Source organism: Onychomys torridus, chromosome 6 (genome assembly GCF_903995425.1).
Source record: "Onychomys torridus chromosome 6, mOncTor1.1, whole genome shotgun sequence".
In the NCBI taxonomy this organism is placed as follows: domain Eukaryota; kingdom Metazoa; phylum Chordata; class Mammalia; order Rodentia; family Cricetidae; genus Onychomys; species Onychomys torridus.
This window is the reverse complement of record NC_050448.1, coordinates 44,915,131-44,932,312: the sequence shown is the minus strand read 5'-3', so window position 1 is coordinate 44,932,312 and position 17,182 is coordinate 44,915,131. Positions and strand designations below refer to the sequence as shown.

Genomic DNA, 17,182 nt, shown 5'->3' with positions numbered 1-17,182 from the left:
AACACGCGCGCTCCGGCAGGGAAGCATCAGTTCCCATTTCCCTCTGGCGGCCCCCGCCCCTTCCCTCCTCCCCCCTGTCCCCCCTCTCCCCCCTCTCTCCTCCTCCTCCTCCTCCTCCTCCTCCTCCTCCTCCTCCTCCTCCTCCTCCTCTTACTTCTTTTTCTCCTTCTACTTCTCCTCTTCTTTCTTCTCCTCTTTTTCTTCTTCTTCCTCCTCCTCCCTCTCCTCCCCCACCCCGCTGCCCCATTGATGTGTTATTATTGGGGGGGCTGGAGCAGTAAAAAAAGAAGGAGGAAAAAAAGAGCGGGGCTCGGCAGGGAGAGCTTGAGCGCGAGGCTGACCGGCAGCGGCCGCGATGGAAGAACTTACGGCGTTCGTCTCCAAGTCTTTTGACCAGAAAGTGAAGGAGAAGAAGGAGGCCATCACGTACCGGGAGGTGCTGGAGAGCGGGCCGCTGCGTGGGGCCAAGGAACCGGGCTGCATCGAGCCGGGCCGCGACGACCGCAGCAGCCCGGCAGTCCGGGCGGCCGGCGGAGGCGGCGGCGCGGGAGGAGGCGGAGGCGGAGGCGGAGGAGGCGGAGGAGGTGCTGGAGGAGGAGGAGCAGGCGGAGGAGCTGGAGGAGGGCGCTCTCCCGTCCGGGAGCTGGACATGGGCGCCGCGGAGCGGAGCAGGGAGCCCGGCAGCCCGCGGCTGACGGAGGGTAACGGCCTGTCCCCGACCGCGGTTCCCCTTCCCGCCTTCCCCCGTCCTGCGGGCGAGAGAGAACCCGGGGCCCAACCGGGCGGAGGGCGGCAGCTCAGAGGGCCCTGGACCACGGCTTTGCAAGCTACAGCAATAGTGGAGGGGTAGGAGGCCAGACTGCTCCGTCGTGGGTGGGGTCCTCGCGTGGGGGAGGACGTGGGGTTGCGCGCATCCTTCTCAGTTGCTCCGGTTGCACCGAAATGCGTTTTTCCGCGAGCTGGAGGATGGGGCCGCGCTGCGGGACAAGGAAGTTTGCGTGGCCCGCTGCGAGAGGGGGTGCGGCAGGAGCTCACCAGGAGGCCAGTTGTGAGGAGCGTGTAGTCCCGAGTTTGCCAGAACCCCTTTCCTAGGCCTAGAGGAGAGAAGGGGAAAAAGAGAAAGAGAAGAACCACACTAGGTTGCTACTTCTTTAGAGCCGCCACCAAAACCACTGCAACTCTGCAAAGCCCCTAAATCTCTGGATTTGGGGGACCAAACTTCACATTTTCGTTGAGCCATTAAGGTAGAAGGCAGCCAGAGGTCCGGGCCAAGCTGATTTTTTCTCTCAGTGGAGGCATTGAGGAGACTGTGGGGTGTACGTGGGGTGGGGGTGGGGGTGCGCTTTATAGACACAATTTCTTCACTGCCTAGAATCTTGCAGTACTTTCTTTAGCTGTGTGTGTGTGTGTGTGTGTGTGTGTGTGTGTGTGTGTGTGTGTGTGTGTGTTGGTGAGGGTGTCTTTTGGAGCCCGCAGAGTTAGAAAACGGCTTTATCTACACGGTAAAGCGTCTATCAATTCGAAGTTAAAAATTAATTTAGCACTCGGTACTGCGGTAACTGGTGTGCTGCCATATTTTTCCAATTAAGGAAATATGTGGCATGCGTAGAATCACAAATTTAAGCAAGCAATTAACTTGTTTATAACACGGTCTGTTCCTGTTTAGGCCATTAAGTGGAAAGTCGGGGGCGAAAGAGACATTATATTAAGTCTATTAATCAACTTGAAATTTGGACTTGTTTCCCTTTGAAGCCCCTAAACTTTGAGGGGTATCTGCTCTGTGGGTGACAACAGACAAAAGCCTTCCTCTTCCCATCTGAAGAATATGTGTTTCTGTTTAAATTTTACTACGATGTTAGCGAGAGTATTTTCCTATTGAATTGACCCCCTAATGTTTGCTGTGACCTGATCTACTTCCTTCCTGGAGGAAGAACAAACGTTCACAAATTGAGCAGCAGAAACACAGGCAACAAATAAGATTATGGTGTAGAATGCCAGGCTGGGGCGGGATGTGGCGGTTCATCTTCTCCCAGATCTGGGGCCGTGTCCTCCTTAATTTAGAAAGTGACAGGATAACTATAAAAGGCCCCAGAGTAACCCCTCAGGGTTCACAGCTCAGGGACTTGGGTTAGAGAGGCCACCAACTGCAAGGTCTGAAGCCAGTGTGGAGTCAGTTCCTGGTGTTGTTGACTTCCAAGCTCCAAGCAAGCGTTAATTTCTTTGTAGCTTGGCTCTTTTCAGACAAGATTTTTCTTTTTCCATGTTGATTTGGATCCTGGGTTGGGAGGAATCGCAAACAGCCTCTACTATCTAAACTTAGCTTTGACCCTGGACACCCATCTCCAAATCAGGCACGAGGCACGGAGGATGAAGGTTAGGTGGACCTTAGATTGATATGGGCCTAACTTTGGCACTCCTCGTCATTGCCCTTTGGCATAAATGTATATCATCCCTTCTATGGCTCTGTTTGCTCAAACTGGCAGAGCTCCTGTCTTTTACGTGGAAGGAAAGACAGCAAAGTAGCTACGGATGTGTGCAAAAAAATGCATATTTTATTAAACATCCGAGCTGCTGGGTGCATGAAAAGGTTTTAACAGCCAATAGAAACCGAGGAATGTTCTTGAACCTGTTGATCTCAGTGGATTTAAGCCTTTAGGGTCCAGCCTTGGTTTCCATCGGGGAGGGAGAAGGAGAGCAGAGATGCTGCGGTGGGTTTTGCTGACCACCAGAGTCTGTCTTGTTTGCCGCCTCTACCCTTCTGGCCCAGCGTGGGCGGCCAGTAGTCCAGGCCGCCAACATGGCGTGGTTGCCTGTGCCAGTTCGACACGGCAGGGAGTACAGGGGCTGTCTAGCTGCCGATGGAACCATCCGTAGGGGTCTGGTCCGAGCCCTTGGGCGTTTGGGGACGTGGCTTTCTGCACCTCGCAGCACCAGTGTCTCGTTTTTTCCCCCCGCTGCGACCTTCAACGGGCCCAGTTGTTCCTAAATTAGACCAGCAAGTTTGCGGGAGGCAAAGGGCCAGAGGCAGCAGAGGCTGGCAGGACGGTGGAACTGCCCTCTGGGGATGGCTGGCGTGCGGGGCCATCGCGTGGCCCTGCCGCCGCGCCCTTTACCCGAGACCGCGCTCTGCGAGAGGCCCGCGCGGCGCTTTTGATTTCCGTGAGTGCGTGGGGCAGTGAGTGCCAGAGGGTCAGGAGTGCATTTGGTGCTGGCAGAAGAAGGGAAGGGCGCAGGTAGTGAGAGAGTGAGCTGAGACCTCAGTTGAGTTGGGTGGCTGCACGCCTACCTTATCCCCAGGCAGCCGTACAGAGGAGATTTTGCGGGTCTCAGGGACCCGGATCCTCTCGCCGGATCTTCATGGGGATTCCCTCCTCCCCAGGGGTTAGGAGTCTCTAGTCTTCCTTTGGACAGATCTGGTAATGAGCTTGTCTTGCTGTTTTTTGTCCGTGTGTGTGTGTGTGTGTGTGTGTGTGTGTGTGTGTGTGTGTGTGTGTGTGTGATGGTGCGTGCCCCGACGCACGTGTGGTCCTTCCGTGGTGCCCTCTCCAGTGTCCCCCGAATTGAAGGATCGCAAAGAGGATGCTAAAGGGATGGAGGACGAGGGCCAGACCAAAATCAAGCAGCGGCGAAGTCGAACCAATTTTACCCTGGAACAACTCAACGAGCTGGAGAGGCTTTTCGATGAGACCCACTATCCAGATGCTTTCATGCGCGAGGAACTGAGCCAGCGACTGGGGCTATCTGAGGCCCGAGTACAGGTACCCCACTGTGAGGAGGTGGAGGCTGGGCCCTGACAGTCGGAGACAGACCTCTGTTTGCAGGCAGCTTAGGGAGACACAAGTTGGTTGCTGCTGCAGGTGTCTAGTGTGAGATGGGAAAGGGGGGGATATCTTCGCTAGATGTCTTATTTTCTAAAATGGATTTTGGTCCCGTAGCCCCTTTCACCCCTAAGCCAACATATGTTCGCTGAAGAAGAAAGCTGCTCTGGGCTTGCTCCCAGAGTTTCTATTAACCACACCCCCCCTTGCCTCATGCTGTCTTTAATGTGGTTTAATCCTAATGGGCCTACTTTTATAAGCCTTAAAAAAAAAAAAAACCCCACAGAAAACGTTTTATCTCTGAAGCCCTAAAAGTTACAACGAGTATTTTGCTCTCCGGAGTTGGGTTTCGTTGAGGGTCTTGGGTTTGTCAAACGGATATACCAATTAGGTTTATAGATGTACGGACTATAAAGAAAATTAGCATCTGTTAAGAGCAAAAATTTACAGTGTCTGTTAGCAGGTCGATCTTTGACCGAGTGTGAGACAGAGGACACAGGATGTATTTGGCCACCCTTTGTTCCTTCACTTAACCAAAGCAAAGGACCTGAACCCACGAAAACTCCATTTTAAAACTATGTACACATCTTATTATTGATGTTTGCAAAGCCTAACCTTCAGAAAGTGCCATATCACATGTACTGCAGCTTTTTTCATTATTAGTTGTTTAGGTGAATGTAAAACCAAAAAGTGGGGTTAAGGATAATCTAAAGGGGGAATTATAAACACACATACATATCCTTCCAGCTTTATGGGGAACAAATTTAAACGTTTCAGATTGTATTTCCGCTCAAATAATAAAATTGGGAGAAAATGATGGTCATTATTTGTTTGAACACATGGAGCAGTTTTAGCCTAGAACATCTGCAGCTGTTACAAAGTATCGCTGTAACAGATACTCCCTGGGTCTCTGGGCGGAGAGACCACCATCTGTAAGGAACTATGCACAATTCTTAAGGGGCTTTCCCCGCATCTTGTAATAGGATCAGGGGGAAAAAACAGAGCAGTAACGTGAACAGAGAAAAAATAATAATAGGCCTCCTTGGTCATCACTACGTCAATTGTAGAGCCTTCCTTTTTAAGCCTGTTCTGCTTTGCAGCCTGCGCTGAGCTCTCTAGAGACTCCGCAACCCCTTAAAACCCTGATAATTATTGCAGCCATGAGTAATAGTATCTCCATTCCAACTCTTCTAGGGGAAAAAAAGAGTCAAGAAGCCCCAGGCCATGTGAGTCACACAAAGGATGCCACCCTGGCATGAAATCCACCCTTCTATTATACTCAATATCAGGAGAATTTTTGAAGATTTACATTGACTGTGGCACTGGATTTCAAAAACTTAACAGAAAGGGCTCTGAAGCAATATTTCCTTTCATGTTTTTTTTTAAACGTTAATTTGTGAATCAATCAATATGCTGTATTATTGGAACTGGAGTATTAAAAAGCAAGCCTTATTTGAATTTTAAAAAATATCTCACACTGACTTGAAAAGTTGGCAAGTTATTTAAGAAGATCATATCCAGTATCTGAGGATTACTTGATTCATACCCCACCTCTCCTTTTGTGGGACACTCTTTCTTTTTTTTTTTTTTCTTTAAAAAAAAAAATGAAGTTTATTGCTGGCTCTTTTTTTCCCCACTCAGACTTTCATTTAAGTTACAGGAGCTATTTTCTGGAATCTTTCCTACTGTCCTAACTGCGGGCAGTGGCTTTTTCTATAGAAGCAAATTAGATTATCATGATAATGGCACAATTATTCTGCCACTGTGTTACACTCTGCTGCACAGAGGGACAGAGAAATTCTAAACTTCTTTGTAGTAAGGCTTTTATGACACTAATTACCCGCCCCCCCCCATATCCCTCTCCCCACCAAAATAAGAGTCATTATTTGCTTTACTGTTTGGTTTTTCTTCAAGATGAAGCTAATTAATATTACAGGCTATTACTGAGTCCATTCTTCTTGGGTCTTAACTGGGTAAACATTTAAGCCCATTATCACGTTGGTGTCAGGTACCAGGGAGTGTTTCAGGCCCCTGGGACTCTAATGTGGAAAGATGAAACCGGAACTAACAGTAATTTATCAAGGAACAATGTATCTTACAAAGAGTCTAGGAAATCTTTCTATTTTGTACTTGATTTACATTTCTCATTTTGGAAATTGAGGCTGTTTTGTAGAATTTAACATCTCCCAAGAGTGGCCCAAACACTGCTTGTTTTTCTCCATTGCACTACTATAATTTAAGATGTTAAGATGTTCTGAATCATCAAGTTTTATGTGTGTTTTTTTTTCCTTTCTCTCTTTCTCAACTTGTAGGTTTGGTTTCAGAATCGAAGAGCTAAGTGTAGAAAACAGGAGAATCAACTTCATAAAGGTATGTCTTATAATTCATTTTATTATTAAGTAAAAGTCGGGAGTGGAGGGATATTGCTCTAACAAAGGCAAAAAATATTAAGAATGATGATAGTACTTGATTAAAGAAAAATTTCTGGACAGCTAACTTATTTTAATGATAACAGCAATTTAGAAAATTGACAGTCCAGTTCTATTCGAATCAGTTCTGTCTTGCTACCATTTGGCACCTTGGAAAATCTGAGGAGAAATGTTTACTCACATCTTGTGTTTCATCCCCCCTTTTTATAGGTGTCCTGATAGGGGCCGCTAGCCAGTTTGAAGCCTGTAGAGTTGCGCCCTATGTCAACGTAGGTGCTTTGAGGATGCCATTCCAGCAGGCAAGTGCAACCTAGCTTCAAGCTGTTAGTAAATGTAAAAGGGCCTGGATGTTTGTTTGGACTGTTGAACAGACCCTGTCTCTGAGCCTCACTCTCCATTCAGTTGAAGAAGCGTTTTCAAGACTATACAGTGGCCCCACTCTCCTTTAAAAACCTATACAGTGTCATGGCCTCCAATACCCAGTACTCTCTGCTTTCATAGGAGCCCCCGAAGGAGCCTGAAGGCAGTAACCTGCCCTTTAAAAAATGCATTTAAGATTGCACTTGGGGAGAAGAAGGAACAGCCTTTGATTAGGATTTTGTCAAATCAAATACAGAGGCCGCTCCAAAGGTGTTTTAAAAGCAATCCTCTAAGTATTCTTTCTAGGTATTTCCTACCACTAGTCACATTAAATGTCTCTGGCCGAAGAAAAATAAATGCAGCTATTCCCAACTTAGACTTATTTCCAAAAGGCTGTCCTTACACACACACACACACAAAAAGGTTTCCTCTCTGATAGAGAGGGAAGACTTGGTCTTCCCAGGGCTGGCTGCCCTACCTCAGCTATCCTTTTCCGAGCCATAAAAAAAAAAAAAAAACAAAACAAAACCTTTAGGACAACTTTTTTAAAGGAGAGCCTGCAGCAATGATTTAATCCTGGGAAATCCCAGTGTTCTGAACTCTCCGCTCTCTAAGCCCGAGGGCAAAATCCTTTCCTAGCCACTGTCTGACCTTCCCTATCTTCAGCAGGCATCCCTGCTCACCAAGGCTGTAATGTCATAGATGAGCCCCCAGTCACCAGTACCCTGGACTGGGGAGACTCCAGGTGACACTCATCTGAGAATCAGAGTTAGAGAGGTCTGAATTTTCCCACCTCACAACAAGACACTTGGATCCTGATGGGAAGGCATTTGAAATGAGGATAGTTGGAGAGAGAGGGGCAGAACTTACTAGGAAACAGCCCCTACCAAGAAGGTAGAGATCTTCAGGCCAGCAGAATCAGCTGCACCGAGGTTATTAGGAACTTAGACTAAGTCCCAGACTAGACCGGCTAACTTAGGATGGGCATTGAAACAAGATCCTCAGGTAATTCTTACACGGCAGGAGAAGTTAAGACCTGCAGATGCAATAGCTTCCCTAAGTGACAAGAAAAAATTAAGTATTTTATTTTAGTGGTGTGTCTGAGGTGTCTGTGACAGAGACAGGAGAGAAGGATAACAGTCCTTAAACTCAGCCTTTCCAGGATATTATTACTATCTTGAAGTGGGTGATGCATGGGGACTATATCAAGGTCCATTCACCCACCCAGTTCCCGAAGGGGCCATAACATTCCTGCAGACAGGGATGAGGAACCCAAGCAAACATGCTCCTTGTAATGATCTGGGGGTAGGGATGGGGCACTAGAGTATTAATGTGGTGCCCCAGATTTAGCAAAAAGCCTATAATGTCCTTCTCCAAACAGATGTATAGCCAAATGTAGCTTCCCTGTCGCGCACCCCAATTCTCCCATAGCCAAGCTGGACGCCGTTAATGTTCTGTTTCTATTCTGTTGTCACCCTAGGATAGTCATTGCAACGTGACGCCCTTGTCCTTTCAGGTTCAGGCGCAGCTGCAGCTGGACAGCGCCGTGGCGCACGCGCATCACCACCTGCATCCGCACCTGGCCGCGCACGCGCCTTACATGATGTTCCCGGCACCGCCCTTCGGACTGCCGCTGGCCACGCTGGCCGCGGACTCGGCCTCCGCCGCCTCGGTGGTGGCTGCTGCCGCCGCCGCCAAGACCACCAGCAAGAACTCCAGCATCGCAGATCTCAGACTGAAAGCTAAAAAGCACGCGGCCGCCCTGGGTCTGTGACGCCGGCGCCAGCGCCACGGTCGGTGGAGCCTCCCGAGCGGCGCGACCCTGCACGCCCTCCGCGACCGGCTGCTTCTCCCGCACCCGCTTCGGACCGCCTAGGCCCGCCCCTTCCCCGCTGACTGCCTCCCGTTTCTTTCTGCACCCTGGATTCCCAGGGCCGGACTCTGCGCTGGACCCGGGATCCCACGAGGGCCGCCAGCCCACGGGCTCCAGCCCATCCACCCTTGGGACTAAAATTCGGCTTTGTAGGAGCGGGTTTGGATAAGTCTGGATAGAGACTGGACAAAGGAGTGTGGGAATAGTGAGAAGTGGATAGCGGCAAGACAGCGGCGATGGACTCCTACAGAGAAACAAAAATCTTGTTACCAACAAATAAGCAAAAGCAAATAGAGAACAAACTAGAAAGAAAAGGAGAAAGGGAGCTTGTTTCTTATTACTATTTGGCTGGAATTAGAACGACGAAGCAAAACAAGTCTAAAAATTATTTTGTACATAAAAATACGGAAAAAAATAACCTGGATGAATCTTGAGAGAAAGGGGGGAGAGGTTTACCAACTAAAATGTATGTTTTTTTAAATGGGCCAAGGAAGCAAAACAGAAGGAAGAGGTATACTTATTTAAAAAAAAAAATTAAGATGAAAAAAATGCGCAGCTGGGAAGTTCACAGGTTTTGAAGCTGACCTTTTTCTGCGAAGTTCACTTTAATACGAGACATTTGCTGATAAGAGAGGCGGGCCTCCTTTTACGTTGAATCAGATGCTTTCAGTTTAAAAACACCATGTATGGAAGAGCAAGAAGAGGGAAGACCGTGTGAAAACGAGGAGGAAAAAAAGGACGTTAATACAAAAGGAAAAGAAAAAAGTGATGTCACAGACAATGATTCCTCTGAAAAATTATCACGGCAGAACTGTCCAGACTGCTGACGTAAATTCTGGTTTGCATGTTACTTGTATTCCATTGATGGTGTCCCCTCCCCTCCCTCACTCACGTGCACTCACTACACTTTCAGTCTCAGTATGAAAAGCGTCTGGATGTGAATCCATATATAAATTGTCCGGCCTTTGATCCCAAGGGGCAAAGGAAAAAAGTCGGAAGGGAGTAAAATACACTCTTGAGTCTTCCAAGAAGATTGAGTCGGTTAGAAAAACAGGGGAAAGGAAAAAGAGCAAAGGAAGCCATGAAGGTATACAGCCCTGCATCGACATAGACGCTTCATCTGTTCCCTCCCTTTTCGTGAATTCCCCTTGCTGGTTTCTTGAAGTCCTGTTTGAGGACAATGCTTTATTCCCACCCTCCACCCCCCTCTCTGTCCCGTCAAACTCACCTTAAATGATGCCCAGCTAGGTACAGACACTAGGTTTGTGTATAATATGTTGATAAACACGAACAAAGTTTATTTTGGCTATAATGTGTGAACTAATGGTTGACTTTCAACATTTGCATTTTATCTCACAAAGGTGTATTCATTCAAGTAATCTTTTTATTTGTTTCAATTCATGTAGCTATTTAAACAGGGACACCTTGGGCTAAGCAACCTGTAGTCCAAATTCTCTGGCAAGCCTGCTTAGGGCTCCCCCCCCCCCTTTTAATTTACATGAAAGAGGAAAAGCTCTTCTTACTGAACTTCGGTATGCGTTTGAGCTTTGTAACTATTTGTTCTCCATGAAAACAAAATTATTTATATTTGCCATATTTTTTCTAGTGTATTAAGTTATTTTAAACAAAAGATGCTGTTATGACGTGTTGTCAGTACAAAATGTTTCGGCTCCACTTCTGTTAAACCATTTAAATAAGTGCCAAGTTATTAACCGAAGACACTTTGCGATCAATTGAATGAAAATAGTATTGTTTCATTTGATGGGGTTCGCGTCATCTTTGTTCTTGTTACTATTAAAATATCCGGGATACTCTTCCTTCTTCCTTTTTGATGATGTACTCGGTATTCATAAGCCCCCTCCCCACTATAGGTTAAAAAGCGCTTCCTTCTGCTCTTAAGTGACGGAACCAGGGGACCCTGAGAAGAGTGGCCCTATGGACCCCTAGCACTGAGCGCAACTCCTTTCAACTCCCATTAAATACCTACTGTGGATACCAGCTTATGCTAACTCAACAACAACAACAAAAACAGATTAGAAAAACAACAAAGTAGACTCCCCTGCCCAAGACGTTTCTCTTTCTTCTCTTTGCTATATACTTTTACCCTTAAAGTTTGTTTGGATCATTTTGGGAGAAAGACAAGAAGGGTCACACACCTGCCCTGGGTTTCTTATATATGACATTATCAGCATCGATCCCAGGCCGCCTGCTTGTTTGGAAGTAGACGCGAGTCAGAGAAGCACCCAGAACAAAGCAACACCCCCACTCCCGCCTCCAGTCCTGCTTGGCATCAGTTGCCCTCTTCCAAACTTTCCGTGAGCTTGACGACAGGCTCCTGCCCTGCGTGTGTGTGTGTGTGTGTGTGTGTGTGTGTGTGTGTGTGTGTGTGTGTGCGCGCGCGCGCGCGCGCACAGGATGAAGAAAGACCTGGAGACCCAGCCCCAACCAGGCCTGAGTTCGGAATGCTGAATGCCCATTCTTGCACCCGCCCTGCCCCTTGGAGAGGCGCCCTCTGCGGAGGTCGCAGGTGTCCTAGCATCCCCTTGTGTCAGGAGTTGGCAGATAGCAGTGACCCCCTACGGAGCCCGCGTGGTGCTCCGCTTGCCTCGGGGACTCAGCTCTCCTTTGAAGCTGATCCACAGACTAGATGTGGGGAGAAAGGTTGGTCATCCTCAGCTACCAGAGGACGCTGAGCAGGAGCTGGCCTTGTCCTCCCTGCTCAGCTCTGCAGCTCTCCTAGTTGGTGAAGGTCGCGCGGTTGGCCACAGCGTCGTCCTCTCTCAGCGACCTCAGAGAGGTCCAGGGGCTCCAGCCTGGCCTGGTTCTGAAGCCTCAGGCTCCAAGTGACAATCCTAACCTGGGGTCAAAGGCGGGATCCACCACTCTCATGACCCCCAAGGGAACATGGACGTCAACAAGGCAAACGAGGGTCATGGGAGCCTCGTGAGACCCTGTGCCCAGTGTAGCTCTTCAGGGCATCCGAGGCTAAGTCCCAGGTCAACGGCGGTGGCACATCCCTGCCGGCTGGGCGCTGGATACCATCCGTGCGCACCATTGTGCCTACCCTGAATGCTGAGGTCCAGGAAGGGAGAGAAAGCTAGGTCTGGTAAGCTGCTCAGGTCAGAGACACCAAGTGTCCACTTCCTCTCCCTTGAGGCTCAGGAGGATACAGCCCAATCGCCCTAGCTGTATGGCGTCAGAGCCTTTGATCCAGGCTCTTACACAGGTTCTCTGGGCCAATTTTCCAGATCTTTGCAGCCCAAACTGTTGGGCAGACAACTGGGTAAGCCAAGTCCAAACCTCAAGTTTTCGGAACCATCCCCAGAAGGGGGTTTGAGAATGTGATGTCTTCATTTTAAACATGGACCGTTATTAATGTTATTTTGGCCAAAACGCAATAATTGTAACCAGTTATCATTAAAGGACTCCCTTAACCTTAATCTTTCGTGGAATGCGAACTTTTCCATAGTTAGAAAATCTATGTTGGGGCGATGAGGGGGGGGAGGGGCGGCAGCGGGCTGAGTCAAAGGGGCTTACTCAAGACATGATTACTATTAAGGACTCTGTGATCCAGGAGTCCTACTTTTTTTAAAAAAAAAATGCTCAGAATTGAACTGATACACATCTATTTTGACCTCCCCTCTCCCAGAATTGTAACTCTTTCAGATCCTCAGATGGTAATACTTTAGTATAATGTAATGCTCAAATTTCGGAACTATTTTGATTTCTGAAAAATGCCTTTTTGGCTTCAGCAACATGGGATCCTGTTTTTCCTTCACAAATCAGTTTACATCATAAATTGCAAACATTTGCAATAAGATCTCAAGATTGTTTATTTTACATAACCTCAAGCACTTGACTATGTTAAACAGCAGTACAGAAAGTCTGTGAATTCAGCGTAATGTGTGTCAGGGAATTAAAGGATCACTCCTTTTCATCACATAAACAAAGCATTTAAGACGCTTTTGATTGTCAGTCTCCCAATTTTTAAAGTCCTACAATTGGCTATTAATTTTAGAGTCATTCTGTGCAAAACTAATTACTAAAGTCATATCCTGGTTTAATTAAATGTTTCTGGGCCGAAGAAAATGATGTTCTTCTACACAGGGAAGTGGATGATTGTTTTAAACATTGTATTATTTTAGTTCAAACATAAATAAAGCCTGCAAATTATAATGTGAGGAGAAAGGCCTAAAATGGTTTCTTAATGTGCCATTAGAACAGTTAGTCAGAATGTATTAAAGCAACATCTGAAACCCAGAAATAATAAATATGTCATTCTAATGAGAGTGTTAACTTATGGATAATTTATTCAAGGTAGTTTTTACATTTCACATGGAATGTCTTATTATGACCTGCCTGACTACTGTGATGCTTGTTTTTCAAAATCTAATTTATATAGGCTTGGAATATACATAATTCATGACTCCTGTTGATATATGTATACACACTTTGAATTTTAAGTCTTTACAATATGTTTGGATGTTTGCTAGCATGTTTTTAAGACAAATGAAATAAAAGCATACAAATATAAAATGTGTTAAACATTATATTGAAAGTAAGTGCTTGCCCTGTGCCTGAAGAAAAAGTAGTCAAAAGTGGAAGGAACAAGAGGATTAGATAATTTTTAAGCTCAGGTGTACAGGTATAGAGTGAATACTCAAATATATCAGATGGGATGTTTTTATGTAAGAAATATGCAAATCCTTAAGACTTACAGATATGAGCATATAGCAATTCATGCCTAGCCAATCTGATCTTGTCCCTAATTCATGAAACAAAATAAAAAAAACAAGTCGATTCTTCGAACATTTTGTTTGGGGTATTTTATGTGTCAGTCAAGGTAACCTCCACATGTGCCTTCAGTACATGAAAATTTAGTATAGTACTTACATGGAGTTCTATTGACATGAGGAAAGGATTTAAAATATAATCAAATAAATCACAGGGAGGAGTAAGCACTAGTTCCTCTCCTTTCTTTTTCTGTTTGCACACATTGCTCACGTGCAAGGATTGCCCATCGCTTATTCAAGCAGAATCGTTTGTGATTAATATACACCCAGGAACCTCACTTCCAGGAATCAAGCCTACTATTGACTAACCCTGAGATTCTGGGTGAGTTTCTCTTTCCGTTCCTTAGTTTCCATTGGAGAGACTCCGCATTTATGAACAGCATCTGCCTCATGGAGTAATCAGGAGGGATTAAACAGGTTAGTGTGTATAAAATCCTTAGAACAGATCCTTGCAAGGTGTAGATTAAGAACTTAAGAATAGTTGTTTTTATAAAGAGGCAAATGAGCACTGAACTTTGCATTGAAGATCTTAGAAGCAAATAGGGTAGTTCACAATGAGCAGGGAAGAATCTCCTCTTATGGCTAGAGGAAGATTTTTATGTTGTACTAGCTTTGTGATTTTTTTTATTTTATTTTTTTTTTTAGCTAATTGCTTAGCCTCCATGAATGTTGTCTGGAACATGTGACATCATGTCACGATGTAGGTAGGAGAGTTCATACATGAGCAATTTATAAAGTGTCCATTGTTATACCTATGACAGATAATGTTATTATTCTGCTTTGTGCAACTAATAAAATAAGATATCAGGTGTGGCACTTGCCCTCAAGGGGCTTCCCGTCTGGAGAGACAGCTCACTGACGCATAAGGTACTGCCAGGAAGCATGTGCTAAATGCACTTGCTTACAGACATTCAAACGCATTCTGTACATCGGAATGGCCACACAGCACATGTGGGGCTTGCTGCCCCATTGCTGCAGACTGAACCTTCCTTAGGAATGGTTGGCCTTATAAAGGAATGATGGAGGGACACCCAGAGGTTAAGAAGCACACTTTGTTAGAAGTAAATGTATACCATATGTTGCTGTGGTTTGTGTTCCATGGGACCATCTGCGTTTTCCTTGGCTGCCCAGATTGGTAGAGCATTAGCAGTTAAATGCCCCAAAGATGCAAAGCCTGTTGAATAAGAATCTTTAAAAGAAGTCTGAAAACATAAAATACTAAGCAAGGAGCATTTCTTTACTACTGTAAAGATTTGTAAAATGAATAATTGAGTCCTTATTATACACTAAATTGAGAAGGACCGCTTTTTAGTGACAAAACTGAATTATATTAGTAACATCACCCTTTGTTTAATTAATATAATTATATATAGTGCTCAAAGCACTTTTTTTTTTTTTGAGAAGGGGTTTCTTTGTGTAACTGTCATGGAAGTCGCTCTGAAGACCAGGCCGGCCTCGAACTCACAGAGATCCACCTACCTCTGCCTCCGTGAGTGCTGGGATTAAAGGCCTGTGCCACCACCCCTTGACTTTAAAACAGTTTTTAATACATCTCTTTTTGTGAATCAGTATGTTGTCATAGTATATGGCGAATCTTTAGAGGCAAGTATTTCTGAGTTCAAATCACAGCTATAAATTTTAGATATGAATTTTTAAGTAATTTTTTCCTCCTAGAACCTATGTCCTGTTAGTGTTCTATAAGACACATCTTTCAGATGGTTGTGAGGATCCAATAAAGAGAGTTGTATTATATACTTGGTATACAGTGAGTTTCAACAGTTTCCCACCTCTACTATGCTTCTGTTATTTACCCTTTCTGTATTGTTACATAAAAAATGTGTAATTAATCTGTCTGTAACTAGAAGTAGACTGAGAAATTTGGGGGAACACAGTATGTCTATTCCAAACCCTTATTATGAATATTGATTGTGTATATGATGTTGTATGCTCTGAAATTTGGAATAAAGATTACTTCAAATCTTGTCAATCTTATTTTTGGAATTTTTGAGTAATTACCATTTTAGATCCCCCCCTTTGTATAGTACAAGTGGTTCTTTCTTTGTACCTGGTAACTCGAGTTTCTCCAGAGTCTCTGACCTTCAGTCTTCCATATTCTGGAACGCCAGCACACAAATCAAGCCCTGGCATTAACTCTGTAGTCACTTTGATATTAGATTGATTGTCCTTCTGCTGTGTATTTATTGAATATATTTTGTATGCTTCAGTGGAAAGGAAGAAGAAAATAAACTGCCCTTAAAAATTATTTTTAAAAGGTCTATCAATCTATCCACATTTTCAGGACTTGTGCAGCATTGGTTTGCATGATGTCTGCTGGCATTATTCTCTTAAAATATAATTATCTGTCTCATGTACAATATATTTACTGAAATTCTCACTTGTCAGCAGCTGTGTTTCTTCTAAGGCTTGTGTAATGTCTGTTATAACTTGGTCTTTCTCAGTAGCCACTTTTCAGACGGAAGAAGTCAGGTGGGAAGCTTTGGAAATAGAGAAGCAGGTCCTCTGATGGTTTGTAAGGAACAGTGAGACAAAACGCCCTGCCAAGACATCTGCTTCCTAATTCCTGTAATCTGGAGATAGGTTGGACGACCTGGTAAGACGAAAGTTAAGGCTGTGGTGGGAGAAAATTTGTGAATAAGTTGACCTTAAAATGGGATTATTTGAGTAGGCCTGTTGTGATTACCAGGGTCCTCGAGAGTAGAATGAGGAAGGACAAAGAGGAAGGTCACAGAATACGGAAGACATGGGAACTAGACATCACTGGCTTTGAAGCTACAGGAGGGAAGGAATGCAGGTGGTCTTGAAGATGGAAAACGTAAGCTAAGACATTCCTCCAGAGATCTAGGAAGAACGCAGCCCCACCTTACTCCAGTAAAGTGAAATCTGTGCAGGGTTTTAAACCACAGAATTGTAGTATAACTGATTTGGATTGGTTGTTGTTTTTGTTTGTTTGCTTTGCTTTGTTTTGATACAGGGTGTTACAATGTAGTCCTGGCTAGTCTAGGACTCTCAATGTGGTCTAGGCTAGCCACAGACTCACAAAGATCTGCTTCCCTCTGTCTCCTGGGCGCTGGGTTTGTGCTACCACGACTAGCTCAATTTTAATTGCTTTAAGGCACAAAATCTATAACAATGTGTTGTAACAGCAATCAAAAACCAATATAGGAATACTATTACAATATATAATAATTATATTGCCGGGTGGTGGTGGCACACGCCTTTAATCCCAGCACTCGGGAGGTAGAGTCAGGGGGATCTCTGTGAGTTCAAGGCCAGCCTAGGCTACCAAGTGAGTTCCAGAAAAGGCGCAAAGCTAGCTACATAGAGAATCCCTGTCTTGCAAAACAAAAAACAAAAAACAAAAAACAAAAAACAAAAAACAAAACCCCCCCAAAAAAACCAATATAGGGCCTGGCAGGGTGACTCATACCTATAATTCCAGCACTACATGGGAAGAAACAGGACAATTATTGTGAGTTCTAGGCCATCTTTGGCTACATATCGAGCTCCAAACCAGCCTGAGCTGTAGTGTGAGACTCTGTCTTAAGAACTTAACCACTTCTCTGAAAAAGAACTATAGGGAGATTTTTTAGTTGCATATGTATTTCAATATACATGTTTATGTATATTCACAACAGAAGCAATATATACATTTATGCATATACATGTATATGTGTATATAGAAGCATATATGTATATAAATATATGTATATATGGTTCTGTTTTTATACACACATGTATTTTTCTTATACACATATATATGTACACATACACTTTTTTTTTTAATGTGTGGAGTATGCTTCTGTGTTTGTTCAATAACAAGAGTCCTCCAAAAATTGGGTCTCAGATGCTTTGTCACACCCTAAAGTATTCTCCTATCAGCCATACAGA

The 17,182-nt window shown here is 44.9% G+C and overlaps 1 protein-coding gene across 5 annotated transcripts; it reads left to right on the top strand.

Annotated features, from left to right (window-relative positions):
* The first annotated feature begins 143 nt into the window (after window positions 1-143).
* Shox2 (short stature homeobox 2) lies at window positions 144-10,310 on the top strand. 5 transcript variants are annotated; one of them, XM_036189594.1, is made up of 5 exons: window positions 144-701; window positions 3,550-3,758; window positions 6,131-6,188; window positions 6,458-6,546; window positions 8,124-10,310. In XM_036189594.1, exons 1-5 carry the CDS (start codon window positions 356-358, stop codon window positions 8,379-8,381), a joined length of 960 nt encoding a protein of 319 aa, XP_036045487.1. In that variant the 5' UTR covers window positions 144-355; the 3' UTR covers window positions 8,382-10,310. The 5 variants fall into 5 exon arrangements, with proteins under 5 accessions (XP_036045487.1, XP_036045486.1, XP_036045490.1 ...); XM_036189593.1 differs by having other exon boundaries at window positions 8,088-10,310; XM_036189597.1 differs by lacking the exon at window positions 144-701 and adding an exon at window positions 722-846.
* The last annotated feature ends 6,872 nt before the right edge of the window (window positions 10,311-17,182 follow it).

Coding starts and splice junctions, on each gene's coding strand:
- Shox2 (XM_036189593.1), top strand. CDS start 356: ATGGAAGAACTTACGGCGTTCGTCTCCAAGTCTTTTGACCAGAAAGTG. Junction 702..3,549: donor CAGCCCGCGGCTGACGGAGG/GTAACGGCCTGT, acceptor TGCCCTCTCCAG/TGTCCCCCGAATTGAAGGAT. Junction 3,759..6,130: donor TATCTGAGGCCCGAGTACAG/GTACCCCACTGT, acceptor CTCAACTTGTAG/GTTTGGTTTCAGAATCGAAG.